Below are 27,874 nucleotides of genomic sequence, written 5' to 3'. Positions count from 1 at the left end.
CAGCGACTGACAGAAAGCTGGTGTAATAAATGGAGTTGTTTAGAACCGTGGTTAGTTAATCCTCGCTAGCAATACATTCAAAATCCAGTGTGGTTAGCTACTAAGCGACGACTGGAACAGAAGATGACCGACAAAGCTAAGAATTCACGGCGAATTGCTAAGGGAAACTTCACACGAAAGCGGAACATTTTGATCAAGTCCATAGAGACAAGCCAAGGAATCGAGGTAGTAGAAACCAATTACTCAAAACTTGTTGATGCATGGGAAGAACTGGAAGGGAAGCACTTAGAGTATGTTAACTTCCTGACTGACGAGCATTTAGTGGACGAAGAAGAAATCTGGATGACGGAAGTCGAGGAAAAATATTCCAATGCATTTAATCGTAAAGTGAAATATGTCGAAAATGTCACTACAAGCGAAAAGGCAACGCGCGAGCACGCGGCTCGTCAAGAGGCCATTGACAACGCAAAAGTTAAAAGGAACACTGCGCGCGCTGTTTTCGAAGCTTCTTACGAAAGTATTTCGCACGCGTTGCAGTCAAAAGAAATGCCCAATTTTGCGTTAAAAGACTTACAGAAACAAATAGAAGATCAATTTCAAGATTGCAAAACCTTTAACGCTGAACTGTTAGAATTATTGCCCTTTGAATCAGCCGAATCTGAGATGCAATGGATAGCTAAAATCCAAACCTATTATTACGAAATTGTTGAACAAATTGTAGTTAGATATACTAACGTAAAAGAACAAGAGCAGATAAAACAGGAATCTGACGCGACTTCTTCCTTTCTACACCTGGAAAAGGTAAAAATGCCGCACTTTGATGGAGAACTACGTCATTACCCTCAGTTTAAAAGAGATTTCAACAAACAAGTCATGCCACAAATTCGTGGAAGAGATGCCGCATATGTGCTACGCTCTTGTCTTGGAAAAGAACCCGAAGGCCTGGTAAAGAGCATAGGCGACGATGTGCAAACAAGTCATGCCACAAATTCGTGGAAGAGATGCCGCATATGTGCTACGCTCTTGTCTTGGAAAAGAACCCGAAGGCCTGGTAAAGAGCATAGACGACGATGTGCAAGAAATGTGGCGAAGACTGGACGAAAAGTATGGAGATCCAGCCAAAATTGCAGACGTTATCATTGACGGCATACGTAGATTCAGAACACTTAAGGAAGGAGAAGATAAACGTTTCATCGAATTCGTGACTCTTGTAGAAGACGGATACAGAGACCTCACAAGACTCGGTCTAGAAGCGGAAATTACAACAACGAGTTCGGTCAGTATTATAGAGAAAGCTTTATCAACAGACATCAGAAGAAAATGGGCGGAAATGGTTAGTTGTCACGGAAGTCACATCGACAAATCAAAAAAGTTCCCTAGTCTTCTTGAATTTCTGCAAAATCAAAGGAGTGCTATTGAATACGACAGTGCTTCTCTTCGGACGACGACCAACAATCAACATTACAGAGGCACATCGCACTATACAGAAGGCGTCGAGGAAGTAAGCAAAGAACCCAAACCAAAATGTCTGATTCATGAACACGGAAGACATTGGACAGCAGACTGCAGAATTTATTTAGCCAAGCCAATAGAAGAGAAAAAGACGATCATCAAAGATAAACGAGCCTGTTGGTCGTGCCTAAAGATCGGTCATCGACAACGTACATGCAAATCAAGGAAAGACTGTGGTGTAGGCGGCTGCACAAGAAAGCACCATCCATCTATACACGAGACGGAAGAAACACCTCAGCAAGTCTCAGCCTCAGCAAACGTATGCCACAATACAAAAATTGACACCTGCCTGTTACAAGTACAAAGAGTTAAAACCAAAAGAGGAGAAGCTAATATAATGTGGGATAACGCCGCATCACTTTGTTTTATCACAAACACTAAAGCAAAGCAAGAGAAACTTAAAGGATCCAAAGTCGAACTTTCAGTCATCAAAGTTGGAGCACAGAGCGAGAAGATTAAGACCAACAAATACAAGGTACCTCTTATAGATAAGCAAGGTCACGTCATCGAATTCGAAGCTTACGGCATCGAAAGGATCACCTCAGACATTGAAAGTGTTAACATAGACGACATAGTACATCTTTTCAAGAACGTCACAAAGGAAGAAATCGAGCGACCCTCAGGACCTGTGGACATTTTAATCGGTTACGAATATGCAGCCTATCACCCGGAAAGAGAACAAAACATCGGTCATCTTGTGCTCTTAAGGAATCGTTTCGGGCGATGTATTGGAGGAACGCACCCGTTACTTAAAGAATCACATCTGTATCACGATTTCATCAATGCCAGAGTCAACACAGTTGTAGGCAAAATCAATATAGAAGACTTTTACAAAATTGAGAACCTTGGCGTAGAATGCAAACCGAAATGTGGAGGATGTAGATGTGGAAAATGTTCCTTAGGCGCGAAAGACTGCACTATTCAAGAAGAGCGAGAGCTGGAACTAATCGAACGAAATCTAAACTTTAACAAAGAGGAAAATCGCTGGGTCGCTGAGTATCCCTGGATCAAGGATCCTCAGAATCTTCCTGACAACCGGAAGGTCGCTTTCGCGAAACTGATAACGACCGAGAAACGTCTAAGAAGGAACACCGAACACGCAAAAGTGTATGACAACCAGATAAAAGACATGGTAACTAGAGGAGTTGCAAGGAAACTCTCCAAAAAGGAACTAACACTCTACAAAGGACCGGTGCATTATATCGGACATCATGAAGTTCTCAAGCCTGATTCCAAATCTACCCCAGTGCGCATAGTGTTCAATAGCAGCGCCAATTACATGGGTCATATCTTGAATGAGTATTGGGCTAAAGGTCCTGACCTACTCAATAACTTATTGGGAGTCCTTATACGTTTCCGAGAGAATAAAGTAGCCTTCATTGGTGATATTAAAAAGATGTACCACACTGTGAAGATGACAGAGTTAGATCAGCACACCCACCGATTTCTGTGGAGGGATATGGATAGTACAAGAGAACCCGACACATACATAATGCTCAGAGTTTCATTCGGTGACAAGCCGTCAGCTACAATTGCAACCGTTGCTCTGAGAAAAACCACACTGTGAAGATGACAGAGTTAGATCAGCACACCCACCGATTTCTGTGGAGGGATATGGATAGTACAAGAGAACCCGACACATACATAATGCTCAGAGTTTCATTCGGTGACAAGCCGTCAGCTACAATTGCAACCGTTGCTCTGAGAAAAACCGCAGAGATGTCAAGAGAGAAATACCCAGAAGCAGCAGATATAATACAAAGAAATACGTACATGGACGACATAATCGAAAGTACGGACGATCGCAAACAAGCTATTAAACTGACTCAAGATATCGAGAAGGCTATTATTAAAGGAGGATTTGAAGTCAAAGAGTGGATGTTCTCAAGCGATACTGACAGACAAGAAAAAACAAATATACCGATCGAGGAACAAACAGAAAAGATACTTGGAGTTAAATGGAGTCAATCAGAAGATCAACTGTGTTTCGAAGTCAAGGTTAACTTTACTACCAAGCGAATACATACTTCAAGGTCTACGAGCGATATCGTCCCCACCCAAGATCCCCAACAGCTCACAAAGCGTATAATCTTGTCACAGATCAACAGCGTGTATGATCCCCTAGGGTTGGCAGGACCATTTACAGTAAGGGCCAAAATTCTTTTACGCCGTTTGTGGGGAACTGAACCGAAACTTGACTGGGACGACCCTATACCCGAGGAAAACCAACAGAATTGGTCTATTTTCTTCAACGATTTGAAAGACATGAATCAAATCAGATTTACGAGATGCCTTAAACCAATGGATGCTATTGGCGACCCCATTCTCGTTGTGTTTAGTGACGCATCCAAAGACGCATACGCTGCATGTGCATATGTACGGTGGCAAAGAAAGAATAACCAATTTGAGAGCAATTTAATACTGTCCAAAAATCGTCTTGCACCAATAAAAAAGATGTCCATTGACCGTATAGAACTGTGTGGAGCGGTACTGAACAAACGCCTAAAAGTGTTCATAGAAAAGGAATGTAGATATCGCTTTGAAAAGATCTACCACATCGTAGATTCTCAGATTGTACATGCCATGATACAGAAAAGCTCATACGGGTTCAACACGTTCGCCGCCACTAGAATAGGTGAAATACAGGAAGGAACAAACCCTGAAAACTGGTATTGGGTAGAGAGTAAATATAACATAGCTGACTGTTTGACAAGAGGCAGGAAGCCCGATGACATTGGACTTGAAAGCACATGGCAAAAGGGTCCCGATTTTCTTAAACAAACAGAAGACAAGTGGCCAATCACTCGTGATTACTTGGAGCCAAAACTATCCGAAGTAATCCGGACTACAATGGTAACGAAGATAGAAGGAACTCATGATACCCTAGCGTTACGAATTGACATCGCCAAATATTCGAGTTACGGCAAACTACTACGTGTCACTGCAAGAATTTTGAAATTTTACAGCAAATTTCCCAAACCGTCATTTAAAAGCGCAACGCAAGAACTGACACCTGAAGATATTAAAAAGTCAGAGATTTTCTGGATCAAAGAGATTCAGCAGAACATGAGAAATGATATTGAAAATGGCAAGTACAACCGTTTGTGTCCTATCACACGCAAAGACGGCATCTATGTAGTAAGCAGTCGTACTGCAAAGTTACAAACAAATTACGGTGACAACGAAGTTATATTACTACCATATGATCATCCGTTCTCACATCTCTATGTAGCACAAACTCATGCAAGAGGACATCATGGCATTCTAACTACTGCCAGCAAAGTGCGCACCAAATATTGGATACCCAAACTCCTTAAGTTGGTAAAATCGATTAAGTTCAGATGCGTTATCTGCAAAAAACTTGCTAAGAAAACAAGTCAGCAAGTGATGGGCCAATTACCTGGAGACAGATTGAAGCCAGCACCGCCATGGTACAGTACAGGAATTGATCTTTTTGGTCCCTTTAAAATTCGGGACGAGGTAAAGAAGAGAACGTTCTCTAAAGCTTATGGAGTAATATTTAATTGTCTCGGAACAAGAGCTGTTTATCTGGATCTGGCAGCAGATTATAGTACAGACAAATTTCTGATGGTACTCAGAAGATTTGTGTCCCTAAACGGATATCCATCCAAGCTATTGTCTGACAACGGTACTCAACTAATTGCAGCAAGTAAGGAACTAACCGCTATAACAAAAACATGGGATTGGAAGAAAATTAAGGAATATGGCGTCATGAAAGGATTGCAATGGATCTTCACCCCAGCAGATGCCCCATGGCAAAATGGAGTAACTGAAGCTCTTATAAGATCGGTCAAGCGAGCAATTGAATTCTCGGTTGGTGAAAATGCTTTAACCTTCTCTGAATTGCAAACAGTTTTATTCGAGATTGCCAACTTGCTGAATGAAAGACCAATAGGGCGACACCCAACATCCCCTGAGGACGGAGCATATTTATGCCCAAATGACTTACTGTTAGGCAGAGCCACAAGCAGGATACCAAATGGCCCATTTGATGAAAACGCGAACACCCAAAAACGTTTCACGTTCGTCCAGACAATTGTTCATACATTCTGGAAAAAATGGAACTCGAACTACTTCCCAAACTTGATATTAAGGCAAAAATGGCACACATCTCACCGAAATTTGAAAATCGGAGACGTAGTTATGATACAAGATTCCAACTTAGTGAGAGGAAACTGGAAGCTTGGAAAAGTGTCAAATGTTTACCCAGGTGCAGATGGGAAAGTGCGAAGAGTAGACGTGCAATACAAGAATCTCACCGTAAACGAACCTATGAAGCAATACCAAGGCAAAGGATATGTCACTGTTCAACGTCCTGTACAGAGACTTGTATTACTTATACCGATTGATGAAAACAAATGAACTTCTAAGTGAACTCTCAGATACTATTTACTATGATTACTGTAACCTTTTTTTTGGCGGGGGAGTGTATCGCCAACAATCCGTGATTAGAATTTGTTAGGTGACGTCATAGACATGATTACGCAACTTAAGTCACTTGCTAGTAAGAGGAATTGAGAGAAACTGTGAGATACCACTGGGTAAATATCTTTGCTTGATTATAAGGGATAACTGTTTTTCATATCACTAACGCGATTTGCTGTAATTTAGATTTTGAACCCTATTCAACCTCCCTTGTGAAAAGTACAGCGACTGACAGAAAGCTGGTGTAATAAATGGAGTTGTTTAGAACCGTGGTTAGTTAATCCTCGCTAGCAATACACACGTGAATTGCTGCGATTTCTCGTAATCTTAGTAATCCGCTACATTTTGTTCGAATCTTAGCGAACTCTTGGCACTCCACTCACCAATCGTCATTCCATGATTGCGCGCCATGCTTGACGGTTTCCCTGTTTTCCCGCCTTGACCGAGTTACGGCGGACGCTTCGCCTCGCTTTCGTCTGCGCATGTCTCGTTGTTTCTTGTCCAAACTCTTCTTCACTCTACTTCTGATTTCTCTAGAGTCAATACTTGACGTTGTCGAATAACTTGATATACTTCTGACGTCATCGTCTAAGCACCTCTCGGTCACGTGACTTTTGGCATCGCGATAGGGTCTATGCATTTTATTTTGATTACTCAGCTTCTCTAGTTCACAGTCTTCGCTCTTTTCTTGTATTTCCATGTCGCCCATGTTTAACCGAGAGTCGTCATCTGTATTTTGTTGATCATCTGCGAAGCTTTCGTCTGGACTGCATTCTTCCTCACAATTATCTGCCACAAAACATCAAAAGGGTTTACGCACCACTGGTTTCCTCCCTTAGGGGCACCCATCAGTGGCATCTTTTGCTATATATTTGCATTCAGTGACTTGCAGAGTACATTCCTCTGAAGAAGACCACAGAAGGCGGTCGAAAATCTAGTTTTAAAGTTTTAAGATCTGTTTTAAACCCCCTTGTTAGAACTTTGATTATGAGCACGGATCGCTCCATCAGTTTCATCTACCTTCGTTGTCTTCATCATCTTCGCCTTTTTCTTCCAGCTCCTGGGCATGCGCGGTTTCGCCAGCGTCATCAGAATCTCTGTCACTGCAAGCTTTCAGGTCAGCAGAAGCCTGAAAAAGAGAATAAGATGGAACGAAGTGTCCTGGGGTGACATAAAACACTTTCAAATCCAGTTAAAAAAAAAAACATTTCAAGTCATGATTTTCGAGGCTTTTGAGAAACGGTCCTCTAGGCTATCCAAACAGTGACATTGACTTTCATCAATTAATTCTCATTAGTGCTAGAAAGAATTGCAAAATGATAACACCAGGAATCGAGACCATCTTAGTCTCCTTCGCAGCCGTCTTTCGGGATGTCACGCAACGCTCCCCCGAAAAGAATGACTGCTCACATTGGAACCACATTCCTTTCTCGGATTGAGCCAATCAGAGCTACAGTTTCATTTTCTGTAAATGTATCGACTCTACCAATAATACCTCTCGTTTCGTCAATGCGCTCGATCACCACAAATACGCAGGTCTGTTGTTTGTATTTTTCAAAGCGACCGCGTTGACCATGAGCGCAAGAATAAGTGGAGAACTGAGAGAATAAAAGGACATCAATATAATCACATTATTCGATGTTTTTATTGACTTTAAAATCAAGTCTTCGTGTACCCGCAATTCTATTAATTTCACGTCATTTCAACTGCCACTATGCATGTAAACAGAGCTGAAACCAAAGCAAACAAATGTCTAGTCAAAACCTGATACCTAGGTAATAGCAAGTCTTTCTGGTACGTTAGATGAGGTTTTGCCTACGTCAAAACACAGATTCGATCTGCGGCCAGATACCAGGCAAATACTCAAATAGTTTCCATTACTGTAGTATACTGTTGCAAAATTATGGGTACTATTGCCGCCGGAAATAAATACTCTTTCTTGGGCGGTCGAGATTTTTTCGGAGTTTTTCTCACATTGAATTGACTTACCTTCATGGCTGTTTTAATTGACCGCCAAAACAATGGGAAAGGAGACTAAGACCAACTTCGCCTTTCTAAAGAACGCGCATCAACGGCCGCGGTGCCATTTTCCACACAGCAATGGGCCTCGTGAAAACATTTGCACAATTGATAATAAATCAATTCAACCTAATTATCTCAAACTATCGCGGACATGATGAAATTATGATTTAATATACACCTCGTCAAATGACTCAGACATGTCCCGAGTGAAACCGCTGGCTGCCACTTCAACATCCAAGTTATGCAGACGCCTGATGGATGAAAATAAACGATAAAATAGTCGAACTCATTTTTAAAAAAAACAACCGGAGTTCTTATAGTATCTACTGAAGTTACACAAATCACGTGACTCTGAAGATGACTTCCGCTCAGGTTGTCGAAAAGTCCCCGAGTGTTGGTCCGATGCTCAACCAACTCCGCCAATTGGTCGGCTAAGCTCTCGGTTGGCTTCAACCTCGTTCCCAGGGTTTTTCACCGCCGAGAGCGCCCGTCATGCACTCAGCGGTGAAAAGACGAGGTTGCGTTTGCTTGATAGCTCACTTGGCAGAGTACTGTTTCTGTTCCAGTACAATTCAAATCCAGTTCCAGCCTGAAATTGGACTACTTCCCCTTGGTTACTGTTTCGGTAATATTCTTAACTGCGATGACCCAAAGGTTTGAGAGCAAGCGGGAGCAGGTCGTTTCGCCCGATACGTAATATATGACTGAACTAAGACCAAACGAAATTTAAACTTTATAAATCTATATACTTATATAGACCAGCGTATTCCTACTCTGAATTTAAAATACCACGATAAGAATTCGTGAAATATCTACCGGTTCATTGTGTGTCCGTACTGGTCTTCAGTTTGGGCGAATAGGCTATCGAGCGAAACCACTGTAATTCAATCTAGCGGGTTACACTGCTGGATACGGCCCGCTAAATTAGACTTATAGCCCGCGAGATATCTCAGAGAAATCATAAACTTACTCTCTTGGATCATGTTTGTCACTTACTTTATATCAGCAAATTTTGGATAGAGCTCACTTTCGTATGAGAAACGTCGAAGAAAGAATTCCCTGACGCACTGGACATCTCTGTCAAAATACCTTGAATATAAACCAAAAAGAAACATCCTTGTCTGTAGGTTTTGAACAAAAACTTTAAATGTATGCAAAGGCAGAACATTGATTAAGCCCTGTTAGAACCCGTCAGGATTTTCGCTCATACGTAACAGCGCGCGTTCGGTCATTTCACGAAAATTCGGCCCCGACAAAATGACGGTGCCGAACTTGCCAGTAAAACATAACAAAACGTGGGAAAAGGAGACAAAATAGAGGGCTGAAAATTTGGGATCTTTTCATGTCATTGCATGCCCTAGTATTTATGGCATGCTGTATGAGGCAGTTCACTTTACAATATTTTAGAGAAGTTAATTTTGCGGACATAAGCTATATTTTTGTAATGGCCAAAGAATTGTACAACGCTTACAGGCATTCAACGAAAATCTGAAAGTTCTGAGACCTACAGCACTATGAAGGCCTTCAATCAATAGCTTGTAAGAAGGAATTAACATACACCAGGGCACAGAGTTGACGGTCTTGTGGTCTGTTGTCTTCTCTCCATGCAGCAAAATGTGGCCCGCCTGGTGTGGTGGGGAAAAACAGTCATGACTCAAAAAGATTTTGCCACGTGCTGAAAGATGTATATGTAGTTCGCATCTACATCTACATGTTCCAGCACTCGGCAAAGTCCCTATTTGACTTATGGCTGTTTCTGCTTAGGTGGCCTCATACAACGTAAGCCTTTTTAGAGACATACCTGCCAAGCAGGCCACTTTTGCTGGAGAGAGAGAGAACAGGACAGCCACAACACCGGGGACTACATCCCCTACTCTTATCGAATAGTGTGTGGGTTCTTTAATGTCACACAGGGAACTTATGAACATAGAAGTTATTTGTGAGACGGGGCCTACGGTTTTTAGTCCTTATCCGAGAAGACTTGAAAGTCTAACCATTTGCAGGTGAAATTAGAAAGGCAACACTTTCTCCTCAGTTATTTTATGATCCTGAGTGTTGGTCCGGCCGGGGTTCGAACCAGCGACCTCCTGCATGGCAGCCCGATGAACCACCAACTAAGCCACCGGTGCTCATCATGTAGCTAACCTCCTAACCATGACCTACCGCACAGGACAGGCCACAACACCGGGAATTCCATGCCCTACTCTTTTCGCATAGTGTGTGGGACCTCGAACGTCCTGCAGAGTTTATGAACAAGGGTTTTCAGACGGGGCCTATGTTTTATAGTCTTTATTCGAGGAGACTTAAAAGTCTAACCATTTGCAGATGAAATTACATAGGCAGCACTTTCTCCTCAGTTATTTTTAAGACTCCGAGTGTTGGTCCGGTCGGAGTTGAACCCCCCCGGCGGAGGGGAAGTCGCATATGAAGGGGTGGGTATGCTCGTCGGAAATTTGAATTAAACCCCTAAAGAGACCAATCTGGGCTTTGCCCAGGAGTTTTTTGACCCCTTTATATTTCTTCGCGTGAAACCCTAAACGAGACCTTCACGGCTACATAAGGGGTACATATGATGGCGTTTTCCCAAGAACACCCTAAGTGAGACCAAAATCGGAAATTTACACCCCCCCAGCGAGACGAAGAGCATCCCCACCCCTTTCATAAGCGTGTCCCACCCCTGGAGTTGAACCCACCACCTCCCCACGGTATTCCGATGCTCAACCAACTGAGCCAACCTGGAAACGGTTCAACTGAGCTGTGTCCTTTATAGAACCATTGAAATTAATGGTTGCACAGAACTGTCTGGAAATGTGGGCTCTAGCCTTCGAACTCTTTAACTCACCACTGAGCATTTGAATGAGATATTGAGACCATCTGCGGAAAATCTATTACTGTCACTTTATCATTTTCATCGACCATCAAGTTGAATTCATTAAAGTCACAGTGAATAAGTCCGTAACTGCCAAGGCGTACAATCAACTCCATCAGCTCACTGTATAAGGCGGAAGGATCACACACTTCATGAACTTGACACCTTAAGGGAATAACAGGTCGGAATATGAGGTCTATTTTTATTAAAATTTGTTGGCAGGAAATAGCCTGCAGAGCAGGCTTTTTTTGGCAGGCAGACGATAGTGCAGGGTCCAACGTTCGTAATGGGCCGCCATTTAAAAACCACACAGCTGGTAGAAGATTGGGACCCCCTTCCCCTTCCCCCCACTACCATTTCATACTGTCCTTCTCTCCCTGAGTGCAATTTTTCGATGCGTCCCAGTCCTCCATTAGTTGTCGTTCCAAGATTTCGGCAAATAATTCTTACCATTATTATTATTATTATTATTATTATTATTAATTATTTCCATAAGGTTGCAATAGTAGCAAGTATGATAAATACTATAGGAAATAGAAAACTTTTTTGAAATACATGTTTCGGCACGCTTATGCCATCATCAACTGATGATCATTAAACTGATGATGGCATAAACATGCCGAAACATGTATTTCAAAAAAGTTGTCTGTTTCCTACAGTATTTATTATTTATATTATTATTATCATTATTACTCAGGATTTACAAATTTCTTATAAAATTTTTATTACACAAAACTACATGTAGTATGAGACATTCTCAAGGTATTTCTAGAATCTGTTTATCTTAGCACCAGAAATGATTGTCATTGACAAACTTACAATGGATGTCCATCAACAAGTTCCATGACAACAGCATGTCGATTGAAGTCAATGGGTTTTGGAACTGGGTAGCCATTATCATGAAGTACCTAAAATGTACAAAAGTCAAGCCAATTGGTTCAAACTATGATCAATGCTCACAATCAGCTTGGAAGCCTTCAGTATTAGCAAAACATGCAAAGGAAAATTCCCATCCAGAATTCCCTCATCACAAGATCACACACAAAGTTCCCTTTTAACTCAAGCTGAAGTGTGTACGTGCATGTCTTCAAAAGGCAGATTTGTCCATTTCCGTCAATCACTCACTTGCTCATTCACCCAGCTGTTAGCCCTTCTGTCACTTAAATTCTCACAGCTGGACTGGATCTAGCATGAAATGGAGGCTAATGCAGGCAAATTAATTTGCATTTGAAATGATTTGCCCGCATTAGCCTCCATTTCATGCTAGATCCAGTCCAGCTGTGAGAATTTGAAAATGGTCTATTCTTATAGCTTGAACTTGTTTTTGACCAAGTGCATACAAGTACCGGTCTTTGCAATTCCATTTGATGGGCAGTTGTTTGTTTCACACAAAGTCTAGTTGACTAAGACAAGACAATAATACAACACAAAGTCTTAACACAATTATATAACACACAATAGCCAACTTGAAGCTCTTTGATATTAATCAGACATGTCAATTTTACATGGAGACACACATATCTGCATTTTGTGCACACACCTTTACACAAAATTTATCTCTGAGCTGCACTGTATTTTAAATAAGGTCATTATAAACAAAGTAACTATAATAAATTATTACTGTATCGTGAAGATAAAAAAAGAAAGAAAACTCTTTCCAAAAGAAATTCTTAAGCACCTTTCAGGTTGTCTTTTCAATAATTATTATTGTTGAAACTCTTGTCGTATGCTTCAGCATGACTGGAAAGAGTCCTACATTGCAAATAGTTGTTTTCCCTATGTTTTCCACACATGATAAAAAAAGATGAAAAAATATTTGTGGAAAGTTAAGTTTTTTTTATCATTATGACATTGAATCCTTTGGCAAGGGTGACATGAAAACACTGACCCCCTCTCCGTGGACCCCTTTTCAGATCGGATCCACTGACTGCCTTATGGACCAATCCATGGACCACCCCTATGGGCGCCCTGCATGTTTTTGTTCTTTCCCTCTACCATTTTTTTGGATCATTCTCCCGCAGGTTTATGAACCTGCCCCAGGCTTTATGAACACAACCTCGCTCTCTCCTGAAAGAAATGGCAGAATAACTTACCAGTAGTTATTATCAGGCCCGATGCACAGCAAAGGAAGTGGCAATATGTGATGTGCCCGAGCTTGAGTCTGTTAACTTTGCGGCGGGTAAAGGTTGTAATTTCGCTGAAACGAGTGGTCTATCCAGACAACCGCTAAGTCAAATCTTACAAGTTGTTATTTATTTTCTTTTATTTATTTTAATTTATATGATTTTTCAGGTGTTCCATGAAGGGGGTCCATAGGGGTAGTCCGTGGACCAGTCCGTAAGGCAGTCTGTGGACCCAGTCCCTAGGGGGGTCCACGGACCGGGAGTCAGTGTTTTCCGGTCACCCCTTTGACAATAAAAACAAACCTTCATGTAAGCATACTCTTTCACAGCTGCCAAGCGTGATAGGTACAGCCACGACACACTTTTACGATGTTTTAGGTAATCCCGCTTCTGTTTGAGCTTACGAAAAGAGGTGCGACCAAGTCTACAGAGACAAAAATTGACTTGATTAGAAAGCTACAGAATCAATTTTGCAAGTGGTTAGAAGTACTTTAACCCAATGACTCCTAGGAGGGGGAGAGGGGGGAGGGGGGGTGATTCTGGGGTCAATCCACCCAAAAACCCATTAACCAACTGACCTGCTGGGAGTGAGACTTAATAGATTTTACTGTCTTACACCAGGCCTCGATTGTTCAAAAGGTGGATAACGGTATCGACTGGATAAAACACTATCCAGCGGATAAACAATAGGAAAACCAATTTAGTTATCCAGTGGATAGTGATTTATCCAGTGGATAGCCCTATCCACCCTTCGAACAACTGGGGCCAGATGATTTTACTCGTCAATGAGGGATGCTTCACGTATGAATGGGTTAACAACATCTAGGTCCACTCAAAAACTGTACCCTTTTACCCTCTCCCCCCTAAGAGTGATACTTACAAATAGATTTTACTCTGGCTAATGCCAGACGATGGGGTGGGGGGACCCGGGGCTTCAGGAGTCAGTGGGTTAAGCTATAATTATAAAAAAAGACTTAACAAACAGGGGGATACTTCACATACAATTTTACCTGGAAATCAAATATATCATTCTGATTGATTTGTTTTCTTTCTAACACCTTGGCAAAGAACCTCACAGGATGTTTTAGCATCTTGTAAAATTGTTGCAGGCTCATTAAAGAGACTAAGATAAGAATCCTCAGTTGCCAAAACTACAATGCACTGTATGTAGTACATGTACTTGCAAAGAATTAATATACTTAAGGGAATTTTAAGGATACTAATCTTCACTTGGGATCCATCTAATCAATGTTCTTCAAGATCTTTATCATTAGAAAAGGAAATAGTGGATCTTCAAAAGATCTTCACAACTTAGCGGCCTTCAAGGATCTTGGCAAGAAATTAGGTCAATGGGACCGCTGAAGGTCTTCATGAAGAAGTTTGAACATCTAAAATTTTAAAGATTCTCAACACACTTTCAGGAGGAAAGTTTTGCCTCTCCGTATTATTACCAGGATTCAATTACCATGTTTACTATTACACTGGCTGCACTAAAATTCGATTTTATTATGGGTACACAGGACAAAGCCACTCAATTTAAATGTAAATGTTTTGAACACTCACATGGGTACATGACAATGGTGCTTCAACAACAGAGATGGTTCAGAAGCCGTCTTCAAAGTTACGAGATTTACAAGAGTCTTCTTAAGACCACATTTGAGTCAGAAATAACTATTTTGTTTTATTTATCTTTTATTTTTAATTACTTTTTTTGAAAGTAAAGCAAAAGCCAGTCTTTAAAAATGTAAAAGGTCAGTAAATAAACCTTCATATTCTTACAGTAAGTTTAATGATACCTACCTGTGCAGCTTTAGAGCATGTTGATTCTCTTCCTCATCAGCAATAATGTAAATATCTATGAGGATTAAATGTACCATAACTCCACAACATATCAAACATGAACATAAACTCTGATTGTGAAGTGACTGTGTGATACACATTATAATCATTGGTATTCTGTATCTGAATTCCAACATGTTTATTCCGTAATTTGGATATGTCGCATTTCAAATTTTTTTCCTGGTTCAAACTTCTTTCAACCAGTTCAATACTGACTTTCCTTTCTTTCATAATTTATTGTGATAATAAATACTAGACTAAGAGTAATTGAACCTTATGTAAAAATATTTAACCCAAGAAAAAACAGAATCTACGTAATAACATTATTACTAATAAGATAAACACTCCAGCTTTCCTGTCAGTGTACAGGATTAAAAAAAAGTTACCTATAAACACACAACACCTACCTGTAAATATTACATTTTTGATGGCTGTCAGGTCTCATGAATTTGTAAACACACATTTCCCGAACAGATTGAGGAAGACAGCGATAAGTTTTACCAATGTCCAAGTGAAGTAAAATGACTTAAACCGAAGTGTTTGAACGGGCAATAATATAATGTACACTTACCAGATTCCTTTCCCACTCCAATTTGATTTCCAACAGACTGCACACTCCCCCTTGATGTCAGTGCTTTCAAGGCCAGGTAATCATACCCTGAAAATGTGAGCCTGTATCCTTCAACTGCAACAGTTCAAAAGATCAGAGAAATTAGGGTATCTCTACAAAGGTCGAAAGAGCAATATACTGAATAATACAGAGGTTGTCATGTGAAGTAATGTCAGTGATTTGTCTTTCTACCACAGTGACTGCAATCCAAGGTCCTATGCACTACTTTGGCTTCACTGTAGGAGAGATAGGCAACATGTACATTGAAAGTAGAGTACTGCACTGACACCAAAGACATAAAAAATGAACGTTTTATGATAACTTCATGAAACAGAGAAAAAACTGATAAACATGTTTAAACAACTTTTTCTTAAAACTTACAGTCTCTTTTTCACTTAAAAAAGACAAACCTCAGTTTACGGTCATTCAAAGAGAATTGGAAAAGCTATCATCACACCACTTATTATAAGGTAAAAAGGAAGTCTCCTGTTTTGTCTTTAGAGTCGGATAATAACAAATGTACCAAAATAACGTACATGTATCACTGTAATATTTGGCTGTAGTTCACATTGTAGAGCACTTCCTCTACTTAACAGTCACTGACTACCAGCAATTTTACTGGATAAAGTCAAAAGGTAAACATGCTTAGCTGACTGCTTCCTGCTAGGGCTTTTCAGGATCAACTGCCTCAACAGGATCAGATCGAATGCATGTGAAGGCACTACACAGCTGCCACCATACGATCCATGTGTGATCTCCGAGCACCGCAGACACAGCCAGATGAAATTGACTGGGAGTCGATTTTGACGAAAGGAGGAAAACTGGAGTACCCGGAGAAAACCCCTGGAGCCAGATTGAGATTGAGCAAAACTCACCCCACAGGACTGCCCTCAGGGTTGAACCTGGGTCTCAGAGGTGGGAGGCCCGGTTGATGACCACTAAGCCATCCTGACTCCACATCATGCAACTATAGATGTTTAACCCTTTCAGCCCCATGGGGTTCCCCATTGACGAGTAAAATCATCTGGCGTTAGACAGAGTAAAATCTGTAAGTGGCACTATTGGGAGTTAAAGGGTTAAGGTGTAAATGCACCCATGTGAAGGATGGGAACCCATCATGTGTTTGAATCCTGCCTTGGACTCTGATTTCGCCTGCCGCTAGGCGACTAATTTCGTTTTCTTATCTGGGTCATGTTCTGTCACCACAGGGTCCCTACTGTAGACTGTGTAAATGACATTAAATGTAAGAAATTGCTAAGGGTTTCTATGGAAGAAAATTCCTCTTTTTGTCCCTCTTTAAATGTACCCTGTGTATTTTAGGGGGATTTAGGATTATTCCATGGAGTTTCCATTTTGACTGCCTTGAATGACCATGGAATATTTCTTAAGCTTTGGGTTTGTGGAGAGGGGATAACTAAGTATTAAAGTTTTGAGTCTTGCAGCAGCTCTCGTAGAGTATAATGTTGGCTCAATGCCCAATGCAAGCCAAAAACAAAAGACTAAACATTATTATAATAATATTAATTGAAGTAATGGCGTAGATCTTAAAACAATGAAGCTGCTTACAATACCAAACAACAGTAGACTACGAGAGCTGCTACATTCAACATAAGCAATCGGGAAAGCAATAATTTTGTAAAAAGAAAATAATTGTTATTTTCTTTTTACAAAATTGTTCCAAATAAGAAAAAATGTTTTACTTTTAAAAGGCAACATTTTTTTCCCAAAGAGTCCACATTTATTCTGTCTTTAACAGAGATCGGAAAACTTTTTAGCTGAGCATATATCTTACCTCGCCCAGACTTTTCATAGCACAGTAACCTATGTTTTGAGAGCTCGCGGAGGATCTTGTGGGATCCACCATGTTTAAGATCTGCAATGGAAGCCACAAGGGGTGCAGGTACAAGTTCATGATTTTTCATTCCCATTTCCACCTGAATTGTAAAAATAATAGGAGTTACTATTACGGTACTATCATACAGCTTTCAACCTATCCTCCAATTCAACCCTGTTTGCCCTCCTGAGTGCTCATGAACAGTGTAAAGAGCCCATATGATAAAATGCTTATTGACTGAGTTTAGGTCAGACCGGATAGGAAAATATTTGGCCCTCGGTCATGGCCCAAGGACCTCGCTGCGCTCGGTCCATACGCCATGACCTCAGGCCAAATATTTTCCCGTCCAGCCCTCCCAATCAGTCAATAAGTAAACATTATTGTTTACTAAGTTCTTTTCCTATCTTCAAACATGAAGAAAAGTTCCATGTGACTTTATAAGTGTGAGGGCCTCCACAGACTAGACATTTAGTTAAAAATACCGTGGTTGTAATCAGGCATGATATAAAACGAAATTGCAGCGTTGACACTGATTAAAAAAGTTTTTAAAAAGTACCTTAAAACAGTTAAATATGCAAATATGACTAATGATGGTAAAATAGGCAAGTAGGTGACAAATATGCATAACGCGCGTGCCAAAAAATGTTCTAAAATTCTTGAGATTGAGGTACACAGGTGGAAACTCAAAATAATCGTTGATTTTTTGGCACACACGTTATGCATACTTGTTACTTGCCCATTTTACCATCATTAGTCATATTTGCATACGTACATGTAACCTATGAAGGTCACCAAAGTGATCGAAACTTTTTACTTTTTAAAACCTTTTTTAATTATTGTCAACCCTGTAATTTCATTTTAGACAAAATTTAGTTGTTGACAACTATCTTTTATTGACAAGAGAAAGTCATCAACAAATAACCACGTCCGATGGAAGCATTCCACACACTGGAGTATTTAGTTGTCGATTACAAAATTATTCCTGTTAGAACTTGGGAAATAACATTAATTGCGCGTGATCTAATGTACGTTTCAAAATGGCGGTGTCCTAGAAAAACACTCGCGGGTGAAAAAGTCAATTTTAAACCTCGGAAAAGAAACATATTGTTGATATTATCTGTAATGAGGAAGGGCAAAGTGCGGCTGGAGAGCCACGGAAGCCGATACTTGTTAAATTAAAGGTCAAAGACCATTTCTAATAGGGAATTTAAGGCAGCATTGTACGAAAGCATTGTACAAAAAATACATGTAAATAGTGGTAATTATGACAAAAAAAAGACAAGACTATTAAAATGATGGTGATGGTATTCCAAAAAGTATGTTTTCTTTGTAGAGAAACACAACTGACCACTAAGAACGAAGATACAATCAAATACAATAGTTGTCGACAACTAAACTGCCTATCCCCACACAGTAGAAAGTATGTGGTCAGAAATGTAGTTATCGACAACTGAGCGGTTTCCCTTCTCGACAAGGGAAACTGCTTACAGTACTTGTCGACAACTTAAAATTTAGCATTATTTTTAGCTGTCAACTACTCGTCCTATACACTGGGTTTTTTAGTTGTCAATAATATCTAGTTGTCTACAACTAAATGTCTAGGAAGTCTGTGGAGGCCCTGACAGTCATTGGTGCTAGGAGATTTAAATAACTAATATTGTGTACAGTATGGTGTCCTTGGTCCAAGACCTTTCCAAACATGATGCTATATTTCCCCATTAACTAACAAATTTAATACCACCAAAAACAAATGCGTCCGATGATTTCTTGATTATTCTTCTTTCACATGACAAAATTTCGGGGAATCAGCTTTCCTGCTATCAGTGATTGTGCGGAATTCAAGTTTTTTGACAGGTGTGTTAATTTGTCTTTCTTGAAAGTCTCTACTTTTGCGGCTGCATAACTTACATGGTCATGTTTACTTGGCTTGTGTATAGACAAATGTCTCTTTGCAGAACGGATTTACAGATAAACTAATTTCTGCAGTTCAGAATGAATTTGCTGCAGAGTTTTAAACTTTTGTTTTATTGACTCTTGAAAAATATCAACAGTTTTGGCATATATAGGGGTCCTTAGTCTGCGACTTATACTACTTAAAACTTATACTACTATAAAATGAAATGGAGCATGTGTGGGAGACGGTCAATTAAAAATAAAAGCAGATTCTACACTCACAACAACATCCAATACAACTGTAGCTGAGTTAATATCAAGGATAATAAAGAATAAATAAATTTTCTTGTTCGTAAAGAAATTATCGGGATTAACAGGTATTTTTTGGTCAACACTAATTTCCATCCCTCAAACTGACATTGGACATTTCGTAACAATTACACGACGCAATATCCAATGTTAATATTGACCGGCTTACCACTCTAAAAAGAATGAAAACAGGCAGAATTACAGCTTTAGTTCAACAAGAAATAGCGTTTCTAAGCTATGCCGTGCTGATCTACAGTATTTAGGTCTAAAAACCCTGTTGAAGACGGTTAACTTTCAATTGTTTTGCTGGGTACTACTAAATAAATCGATTTTCCAGTAGGTTGTCTCATTAGTCTAGTGGATATCGGAAACTGCAAGGTGAAGCTATCGATCCGGGTTCAACTCTTTGCCTCGGCTATTGTGAATCTTCTCAGCTTGTTTAAAATCTTTGTTTCGTTGAAGTAGATTACTTACATTATTCGCGGACCAAAGACCAAATGCTCGGGAATACGTTCACTGTACTTAAATCTTTAATACAGTGAAAATTCGTGCATTTTTAGCCAACTCACCGCTGTTAGAACCCTGAATTCCTCTGATGAGAGGTACCGTAACATCGATACGTTGAGCTTGCCCATTCTTCTCTGTTTCAGAACATTTACATTCAAACGACCATTCAAACCCGAAGAAAAAATAAAACTTCTCGTTCAGCATTGCTATGTACGACGTCATGAAATATCCCAAATATACTGAAATTTATAACGTTTGAGCCCGCCTTACAGTTTGCTGACCACCTCTCAGGTACTTTGTAGATTTTGAAACAGCGGCCATCGATATGGATGTACTTTGACTAGGGTTATTAAAGTGTATCATAAAGCACGTAATTTATTATGAGGGCGCGCGGGATAAGAAGTGATAGAAAACCAACTGGGACGCGTCTCGTTGGTTATAATCATTTTATATCCAGCAAGCCCGAGTAGAATAATTGTTTTATTAAAATCTCCAGGATCAACAACTCTTCCATGTTGATTTTAGTTGGCTTTCGTCAGCCATTTTCTCTCAGAGCTGCAAAAATGTTTCAGCTTGCTTTATTGCTAACGCGTTCCTTGACCATATTTGGTACAGCAGGTATATGAACTGATAGCCTATGTCCGACGAGCCAATAAAAATGCTGGAAATCTGATCGAACCCGGCTGGTCGGGACTTGATTCCCACACTTAAATCTTTACCTTGATTTCCGAATTTATTCTAGGCTCCCGTCTCAGCTCAGTCTTTTATAGTGTGGACACGCAACGCTCCTCCTTTCCGTTTTGTGACGATACAAAGATAGTGGCCTGCCTTGAAAATACAAGGAAGGGCAACGTTTTGACAAACGTTGGCCGTGTAGCACTTATATTTCAACAGACTTAACAGATTAGAGTGTAAAGTGAAGTGCTAGTTTTCTACCCCATATGAACCATGTGAGCGTTAGCCCTACTAATGGAAATGGACCCACACAATGACAGAGAAAAACTCTGACCAGGGTGGGAATTGAAAAATAGAATTAAATAGCTGGTTGTCTTTTAATTTTTAACATGAATGCATGATTTTCATCTTCCTTTCTTCAGGGACCACAGAGGGGGAGGGGATGGTAGGGACCTACCACTTTTTTGCTTGGATTGATTTTTCAGTGCTCGAGATGACGTGAATAATGTATGAATTTTACCTCTTGAAAGTAACAAAACACGTCTTCCCTTACATATGCGCTCACGAAGATTTTTCGCCTACCACTTTAAAATGGTCTCCGCGGTCCCTGTTCTTTGCCCATTGTTGAAAAAGAGCATTTGAGTGATTCCTTTATAAATGTGCTTTATTAACGATACATTGTTTATTTATTTATTATTTTTTTAAATTTACAATATCGGCTGCCCCTCGTGGGTGCCGTATGACGTTCATTTAACTCGCTTGCCTATCGGGTTTTAAAATGGTTTATTAGCCGATAAAAACTTCCTGCTCGTTTATTATAAACTCAATGAATGCACATTTTCCTAAAGTTAATGTCAAATAGCATAATTCTCTTAGGACTTGAATCGAAAGTGCTTTAAATCGCCGATATTTCTATGGTGAAAGGTGGAGTAGGAAAAAGCGCACAGAATATTGCGAATTTTTTTCTTACTTCAGGAATTTGTCGTGAAAGTGTTTGTATTCTTCAAATGAAACCATGTTGTCTCGCAGTGATGAGCGCAAATTTCTATTGCGTCGAGAAGCCTGAAAATTTTTCAGGACATAAACGGGATTTGAACCCGCAACCTCGCGATACCGGTGCGATGCTCTAACCAACTGAGCAACTGTTTGTATTCTTCTACTTGCGTTTCTAACAGCTGTTCTTTTGTTTTCATTGTTTTTCTCAGGCCCATATGCTTCAAGATTCTGTTTAATAGCATCGTGTTTAAAAATAGGTTTTTTACTTTACTTCATATATCCATTTTAATGACGCACACGGGAAGTTTGGAGAGCTCAAGAGAACAACTTGAGAAATTGTAGCCTCTTGAATGTTCTCCAAACTTTTTAAGCGCGTCGCAACTTGATATACGCAAGCCTCAATGCATCCGGCATCTAATTGCGTTTATTACGCTGGCATTAAAAGCATGATCATAACAGGCGTGAACAAGTGTTTTCTTTATCGCTGAGTCCTTTGTATTGTTGAGCATTTTAATCTTGACCTTTATCACTTATAATAGCTATCAATATAATTATTCTTGTACGTACGGTGATAAAACAAATGTTTTTATTTATTTTTATCTTATTTTTTTTATAACACTGAATCAAAGCTGAGTGCACGAGTCTTCTTGAAGTGGACCTCATTCACGAAGGTCATCAGCATACGCTTGCACAGTAAGATCATACTTCATCATAACAATATTGAAAAACTTCACTTGATTGCCACTGGATAGATTTAGCGTCAGAGCCCTAATTGGGGATACATGCGAAATACAAATCAAGTGTATAGCGGGGAAACCGCAGTGCTATGGTTTGGTTTAGGATTTATATACCGCACATATCACAAATTCTCATGGCAGTTTACATTTCCCTGTCTATAGGGTGACATCGGACGTCAGCTAGTAAAGGCGCCTCTGCAGCTGGCAGCTGCTATCAGTCCATATTTGATCTCTAAGTACTCGAAGAAATTACACATCTCTTGGAGCAGAGAAACAGCAAACTCAACCGGCCTATGACCGTGAGAGTCCCTGAATAGATGCAGGATTGGGTTTGCCAACTGAGCCCGTTTGATATGGTAAATTGACTACCGCGGCAAAAAAATTCGAAAGCTGACGTTTCGAGCGTTTGCTCGTCGTCAACGTGAAGCGAATTCTTTACCGGTTGTCAATTTACCCCATCAGCTTTTCTTAGAAACCAAACCCTTTTATCTGGCTTACAGGAAAGCGAGTGCCCTCGTCATAACGACATACTCAGTTGTTCCCATTCAATACGACGAGACTTGCACCATTAATTGTGCATTGTAACACACCCAGACAGAAAGGTTTCTTGCGATATTTTTAGTTGCAACAATCACTGCGAGAAGTGGGGAATGCGCTTCAATTTTTCGCAACGATACAACGCCGAATTTTTCAAATATTACTCAGTGCAACATCTCCCCTGAAATTCGTGCTGCAATGCTTATTGGCATCACCCCAATGAAACTATTCGTTTTTCCTACCTCATATGACCATCAAGAGTGAGCAAGTTGAAAAAAAAAAGGTTGGTGGCTCAATGCAACACCTGCCGCTAGGGCAACTTGGCTCGTAACGTAAAAAAAATGTTTGCTGTGACAAAATCTCAAGACGAGTTGTGAGAGAAAGTGATTAGCAATCGTGTAGTCATCATCAGTGATGATGTTTTTTGTGCAGCGCAATTGCGCGCCTTGGGCTCGAATCCCCTTCAAGACTGGTTCGTTTCAAATTTACCTTGCAACTACATAATATGTACTTATTGACTGAGTCGGAGGGCCGGACGCGATGTCCGTGCGCCATGACCTCGGGCCAAATATTTCCCTGTCCGGCCCTCCCACTCAGTCAATAAGTACATAACATTTTACTGCGATGATCTGTAGCATCAATAATGTCAACTTAGCAGCTCAAATATATTGAAGTTCTTATATATTCTCTTTCATGCGTTCACTTCGTTGGGGATATAAAAATGAACTCGCAATTGAGCAGCTCAAAGATAGCTCGACAGCTCATATGGTAAAACAGTGAGCATCGTCTTTGGTTGAAATACCATCATCTCTGGATCTTTTTTAGGCGTCTGCACAAGTTGCGATGAATCAATCATGTTCACAATATTGTCGTTGAACTGTATTAGGTCAATGCACATGTTTTCACGACCCTGAGAGATTCCACTTGAGTAGATATTGAACGAAGATCCACAGGAAGCAAGCAATCATGGACAAATTTCTTTGGGACACTCGCATTTATTTCAGTCAAATGCATATTCTTCGGACTTCAGATGCCTCCCCCCTCCCCCCCACTCAATGTTGGGCATAAACTGGTCCACTTTCAGCCCTGCACACTATTTTCCGTTTATTTTCCCCAAGCAACATTGAATGGGGGGGTGGGGGGTCCAAAAGAACCCAGATCTAGAATATGTGATAAAAAGTGATTTGAAAGATAAAATGCTGTACTGTCCCAATGAATTTGTCCATGATTGAAGCTTTCTGTGACTGCCACGGACACCCATGGTTACTCTTATTCGAGTTGAATATTCAATTATATATCAAACGAAGTAAGCGTCCCTTGAACCAATCGAGTTTGATACCGTTAATAACATGGTGAGCAAAGTTGTTCGAAACGATTGTGCAACCATTGACGTCAAACGAATTTTTTCTGATCTCAAGAAAAACACAAACAAATCGCTCATCACGCTTTAATGTTGGCTCCTAGGAATCAATAGTTTTTTAAGAATTAAAGCCCCGTTTGCTGCTCAATGTTTCTCCGAATACATAATATGTTCACCAGTCAGTGGGGTATTCCGTAAGCTTCGGTTCCCTTGGCAAAAGATGCGTGCATCCAGGAGATTCAGTCCGGGAGAACTGATATAGGCTTACATTTGTATCCCTCTGAAACACTAGTACTCTTGAATGTTGGAGTTATTTTGCAGGCTTCTATGCTGATTGATAACACACTTGAGATAATTTAGTGGCAACTTTTCTAATTGGGAAACAGCAATACCGTAGCACTGTATACCCAATGTTGCTGGGACTGATGATGTCTGTCATTATTACAAACTAACGCGAGTTAGTCAGGTTAGTTATGCCTGAACCATTTATGCGAAATACAAATTGCAATGTTTGCATTTTCTATTCCATTTCACAGAAATTATGATTTACTTTTTCGTTGCACCTACACGACAGCGGTTTTCTTTCCCTTTTGCACAATCACAAATTTGGATACTGCGACGTCATCTGAAAGCTGTCAAAGATCGCTTGGCGATAAAAAAGCTTTCTAGAAATAGTGAAAAAACTCTTTTTCAATTGTAACCATTGAGCTGTGTTGTGTGGGTCATAACAATATTTCTTACTGAGTAGAGGCGTTCACATTTAACTGGCATCCTTTTCCACTAGTCAAAAGTCAGGTGAAACTGATTAGAACGGTTCTAAACATGGCGACACAGCTGTATCACATCACATCGCACAATTCTCGGGGTGATCTGTAGAAAAAAGCTGGTTTAGGGTCCAAAGTTCTTCCAAAAAGCGCGGCTAGAGATTTTGCACGCGGGGGCAGCAATATATAAACTCCAATGCTGAAAATTTTGTGGATGTTGCCTGTGATGGTTACGTTACAGTACGTGAAATCTTGATGTTGTACTCGGTGCTACTTCCCATTCAAAATAAGTTCACTCGATATCGCTTAATTTGCGAGTATAAATGCCCCGAGCAAAGCCGTGACGCACCTGAAAACAAAACAGCCCGAAAAAAATATTGCCGAGTAAGCGAAGATCTTTTTTAACGGACATCTTGTTTATTGCAAGAAAAGTACCTTATCAAAAGAAAGTAGAAAACAATTATTTGCAAAACAAAGAATCTTTTATACATATCAAAGCTGAATGATATTCGATTGAAAAAAAAAATAGCGCTTTTCACCTGTCCTTTTCTTAGCAGTCAGTTTGTTAAACAATGCGAAAGTAATTAAATGGTCAATAAAACGAGTCGCTAATCGTCTAAATTACTCTAATTTATCACACTGTCAGTAAATTATCTGAATGGTTATTTACTGAAATGCGCGGCGTTTCTCTTAGATATTGAACTGGAAATTAACTCGTGTGGACCTTCAACCAAGGTTAACTAGTTTCTTTCAAAAGAATCCAAATTCATTTCAAAGAGAGAAATGATCAAAGTTATTATCAAAGAAAGGGCAAGTATTCGCGAAATGTCTTTGTTATGTAAAAAATCGGCGTTGAAATGACTTCTTTATACCGCCATACATGCATGTGATGTAGTTTAGATTAATAGCCTTTTTCTCATTCATACCGCCAAACAAGTTTCTCATTATAATTAAAGAATTTAATAAAATGATCAATGAATTGAGTCAATTCCAAACTGTAAAATGAGAAAGAGTAATTTCTGTGCTTCTTGCTGATTAAGTGAAACCCAAAACTGGTAAAACTTTCTCACCGCTCTTTTGCTTTTCCTTAGTACTGGGTTGAAGTTGGTTTGTCAAAGAATAAAACTTGTTGGATACGCTAACGACCTCATGTCTTTTGGATTCCATACAACGCACATCACTTTGACATTACCAGCTACTAGACTGCGAGCAGTTTCTCTTTTGCCCGAAAATCCGCCTAGCTAGCAGAGAATGTGATATCCGAGGGGCGAAGCAAAAGGGAGACTGCTTAGATCCAAAGAATTTCTCTCGATATATCCCATGAAACGTCATCTATATACTCCATCGCTTTTGTATAGCTCATTGCCAGAGACAAAACAAATAACGTGGGAAGTGGAATTTCCTTTAAAGAATCGTAATATGTCGAGGGCGTAATATAAAACAGTTTTTGACTCGGTAAGCCAAGGAAGCTTCGTGCTATCAACCCCGGGGGTATACATTGTATGGAAGCTAAGCTATTAGTTTTATTGGTCGACGTTCTAGAGCGTGAAAAAACGAAGTTCAACAAGCTATGACATAACCCCTGCATGGGTTCAAACAATTTACCGCTAAGAACTATTTTCTTCCGAGTTTAGCCAGAATTACTCAAACTTGCCCATAACGTGTATTTCATTAAACGACCTTTAGCTTTAATGAGTAAAAGACGTTTAAAAATTCGGCTACGCCAACGCTCAACCATGATAAAATCGTCAAAGTAACAAACTTATTTTCGTTTAATATTAATGAAAAAAGATTATAGTGCTACATTGCTTCTGTTTGCAAGCTATCGAAAAACTGGCGAATTGTTAAGAAAATGTAATTCAATTAAAGATTTTTAGGCGAAAAGACGTAAACGCGTTAGAAACTTTTCATCTTTCTTTTGGCTAAAATAAAAGTTCCGAGATACCCGTATTGTCGACAGAAATATGATAGATAAAAATTTCTATAAGACCGCACATGGTAATTAAAAAGAGAAATATATCATTGTTATATGACTTTGTTGGCCACAGACGCCATTTTCCAGAAAAGAGATTGATCAAATCGTTTAATTTAATTAGAACCTTGACATCAAAATTGCACTTATTCACACTGCCCATCACCTGCGGGCACACACACTGAGAAATAACCCGCACGCTATTATATCGACAAACTAGTGAACAAACGTGTATAAAATTAGTATTATTAATTTAATTCATACGAAGAAACTTGTTACAAACTTCTATAAACTCGTTTAGCATTCTCATTAAAGAAAACTAGAGTCGTCTTTTGTAAAGGTTTGCTTTTAGAATGGGCTTATATATGAAGACAAATTTAGCAGAGCAATATGACAGATCAGAACAGATTTGTCCTGTAACTTCTTGCGAGAAAGACGGCGAGTCTTTTTCTCGGAAACACACAGAAAAACACAACCGTGTTTGAAATTACCTCGTACTAGAATGCCAAACTTTTGTGCTAAGACGACACGTACAAGTAATTCGTAGGTAAATGTCGTATATCACATGCATCATGTTGTGACATTCAGTACGCAATTAAAGCAAAGAATTAAATACATTTTTACTTTAATTAAAACCAACTATAAACATTATCCGAGCATGCATGCAATTTTAAGCATGTTTTAAAGTTTTAAAGAACTTAAAGCATGAATACACGAATATTCTCGGAAAACACAAAACACGCCCTTTTTTAGTTACTGCATTAGTAAACTACTGTATCAGTTCCGCGACACTGACGAAGCATGTATTCAGCCACGCGACTTGTATAGTGCAATGGACGGTGAAAGTACTTTAAAATTCACAAGTTCAA

The 27,874-nt window shown here is 39.8% G+C and overlaps 3 protein-coding genes across 4 annotated transcripts; 2 read left to right on the top strand and 1 right to left on the bottom strand.

Moving 5' to 3' along the window:
* The first annotated feature begins 1,330 nt into the window (after window positions 1-1,330).
* On the top strand, window positions 1,331-3,079 carry LOC137991115 (uncharacterized). Its single transcript, XM_068836235.1, has one exon. It carries the CDS (start codon window positions 1,331-1,333, stop codon window positions 3,077-3,079), a length of 1,749 nt encoding a protein of 582 aa, XP_068692336.1.
* Window positions 3,080-3,081: 2 nt separating this feature from the next.
* LOC137991114 (uncharacterized) lies at window positions 3,082-5,895 on the top strand. Its single transcript, XM_068836233.1, has one exon. It carries the CDS (start codon window positions 3,082-3,084, stop codon window positions 5,893-5,895), a length of 2,814 nt encoding a protein of 937 aa, XP_068692334.1.
* A 441-nt stretch (window positions 5,896-6,336) lies between these two features.
* On the bottom strand, window positions 6,337-20,167 carry LOC137992150 (uncharacterized). 2 transcript variants are annotated; one of them, XM_068837285.1, is made up of 11 exons: window positions 20,027-20,167; window positions 17,214-17,355; window positions 15,383-15,496; window positions 14,773-14,827; window positions 13,276-13,396; window positions 11,669-11,757; window positions 10,823-11,014; window positions 8,977-9,069; window positions 8,159-8,231; window positions 6,979-7,087; window positions 6,337-6,747 (listed from the first exon to the last, which is right to left on the bottom strand). In XM_068837285.1, exons 1-11 carry the CDS (start codon window positions 20,090-20,092, stop codon window positions 6,338-6,340), a joined length of 1,464 nt encoding a protein of 487 aa, XP_068693386.1. In that variant the 5' UTR covers window positions 20,093-20,167; the 3' UTR covers window position 6,337. The 2 variants fall into 2 exon arrangements, with proteins under 2 accessions (XP_068693386.1, XP_068693385.1); XM_068837284.1 differs by having other exon boundaries at window positions 6,337-6,751; window positions 6,980-7,087.
* Window positions 20,168-27,874: the final 7,707 nt, after the last annotated feature.

The sequence above is a fragment of the Montipora foliosa genome, chromosome 2, assembly GCF_036669935.1.
Source record: "Montipora foliosa isolate CH-2021 chromosome 2, ASM3666993v2, whole genome shotgun sequence".
In the NCBI taxonomy this organism is placed as follows: Eukaryota; Metazoa; Cnidaria; class Anthozoa; order Scleractinia; family Acroporidae; genus Montipora; species Montipora foliosa.
This window is presented reverse-complemented; position numbering and strand designations above follow the sequence as displayed.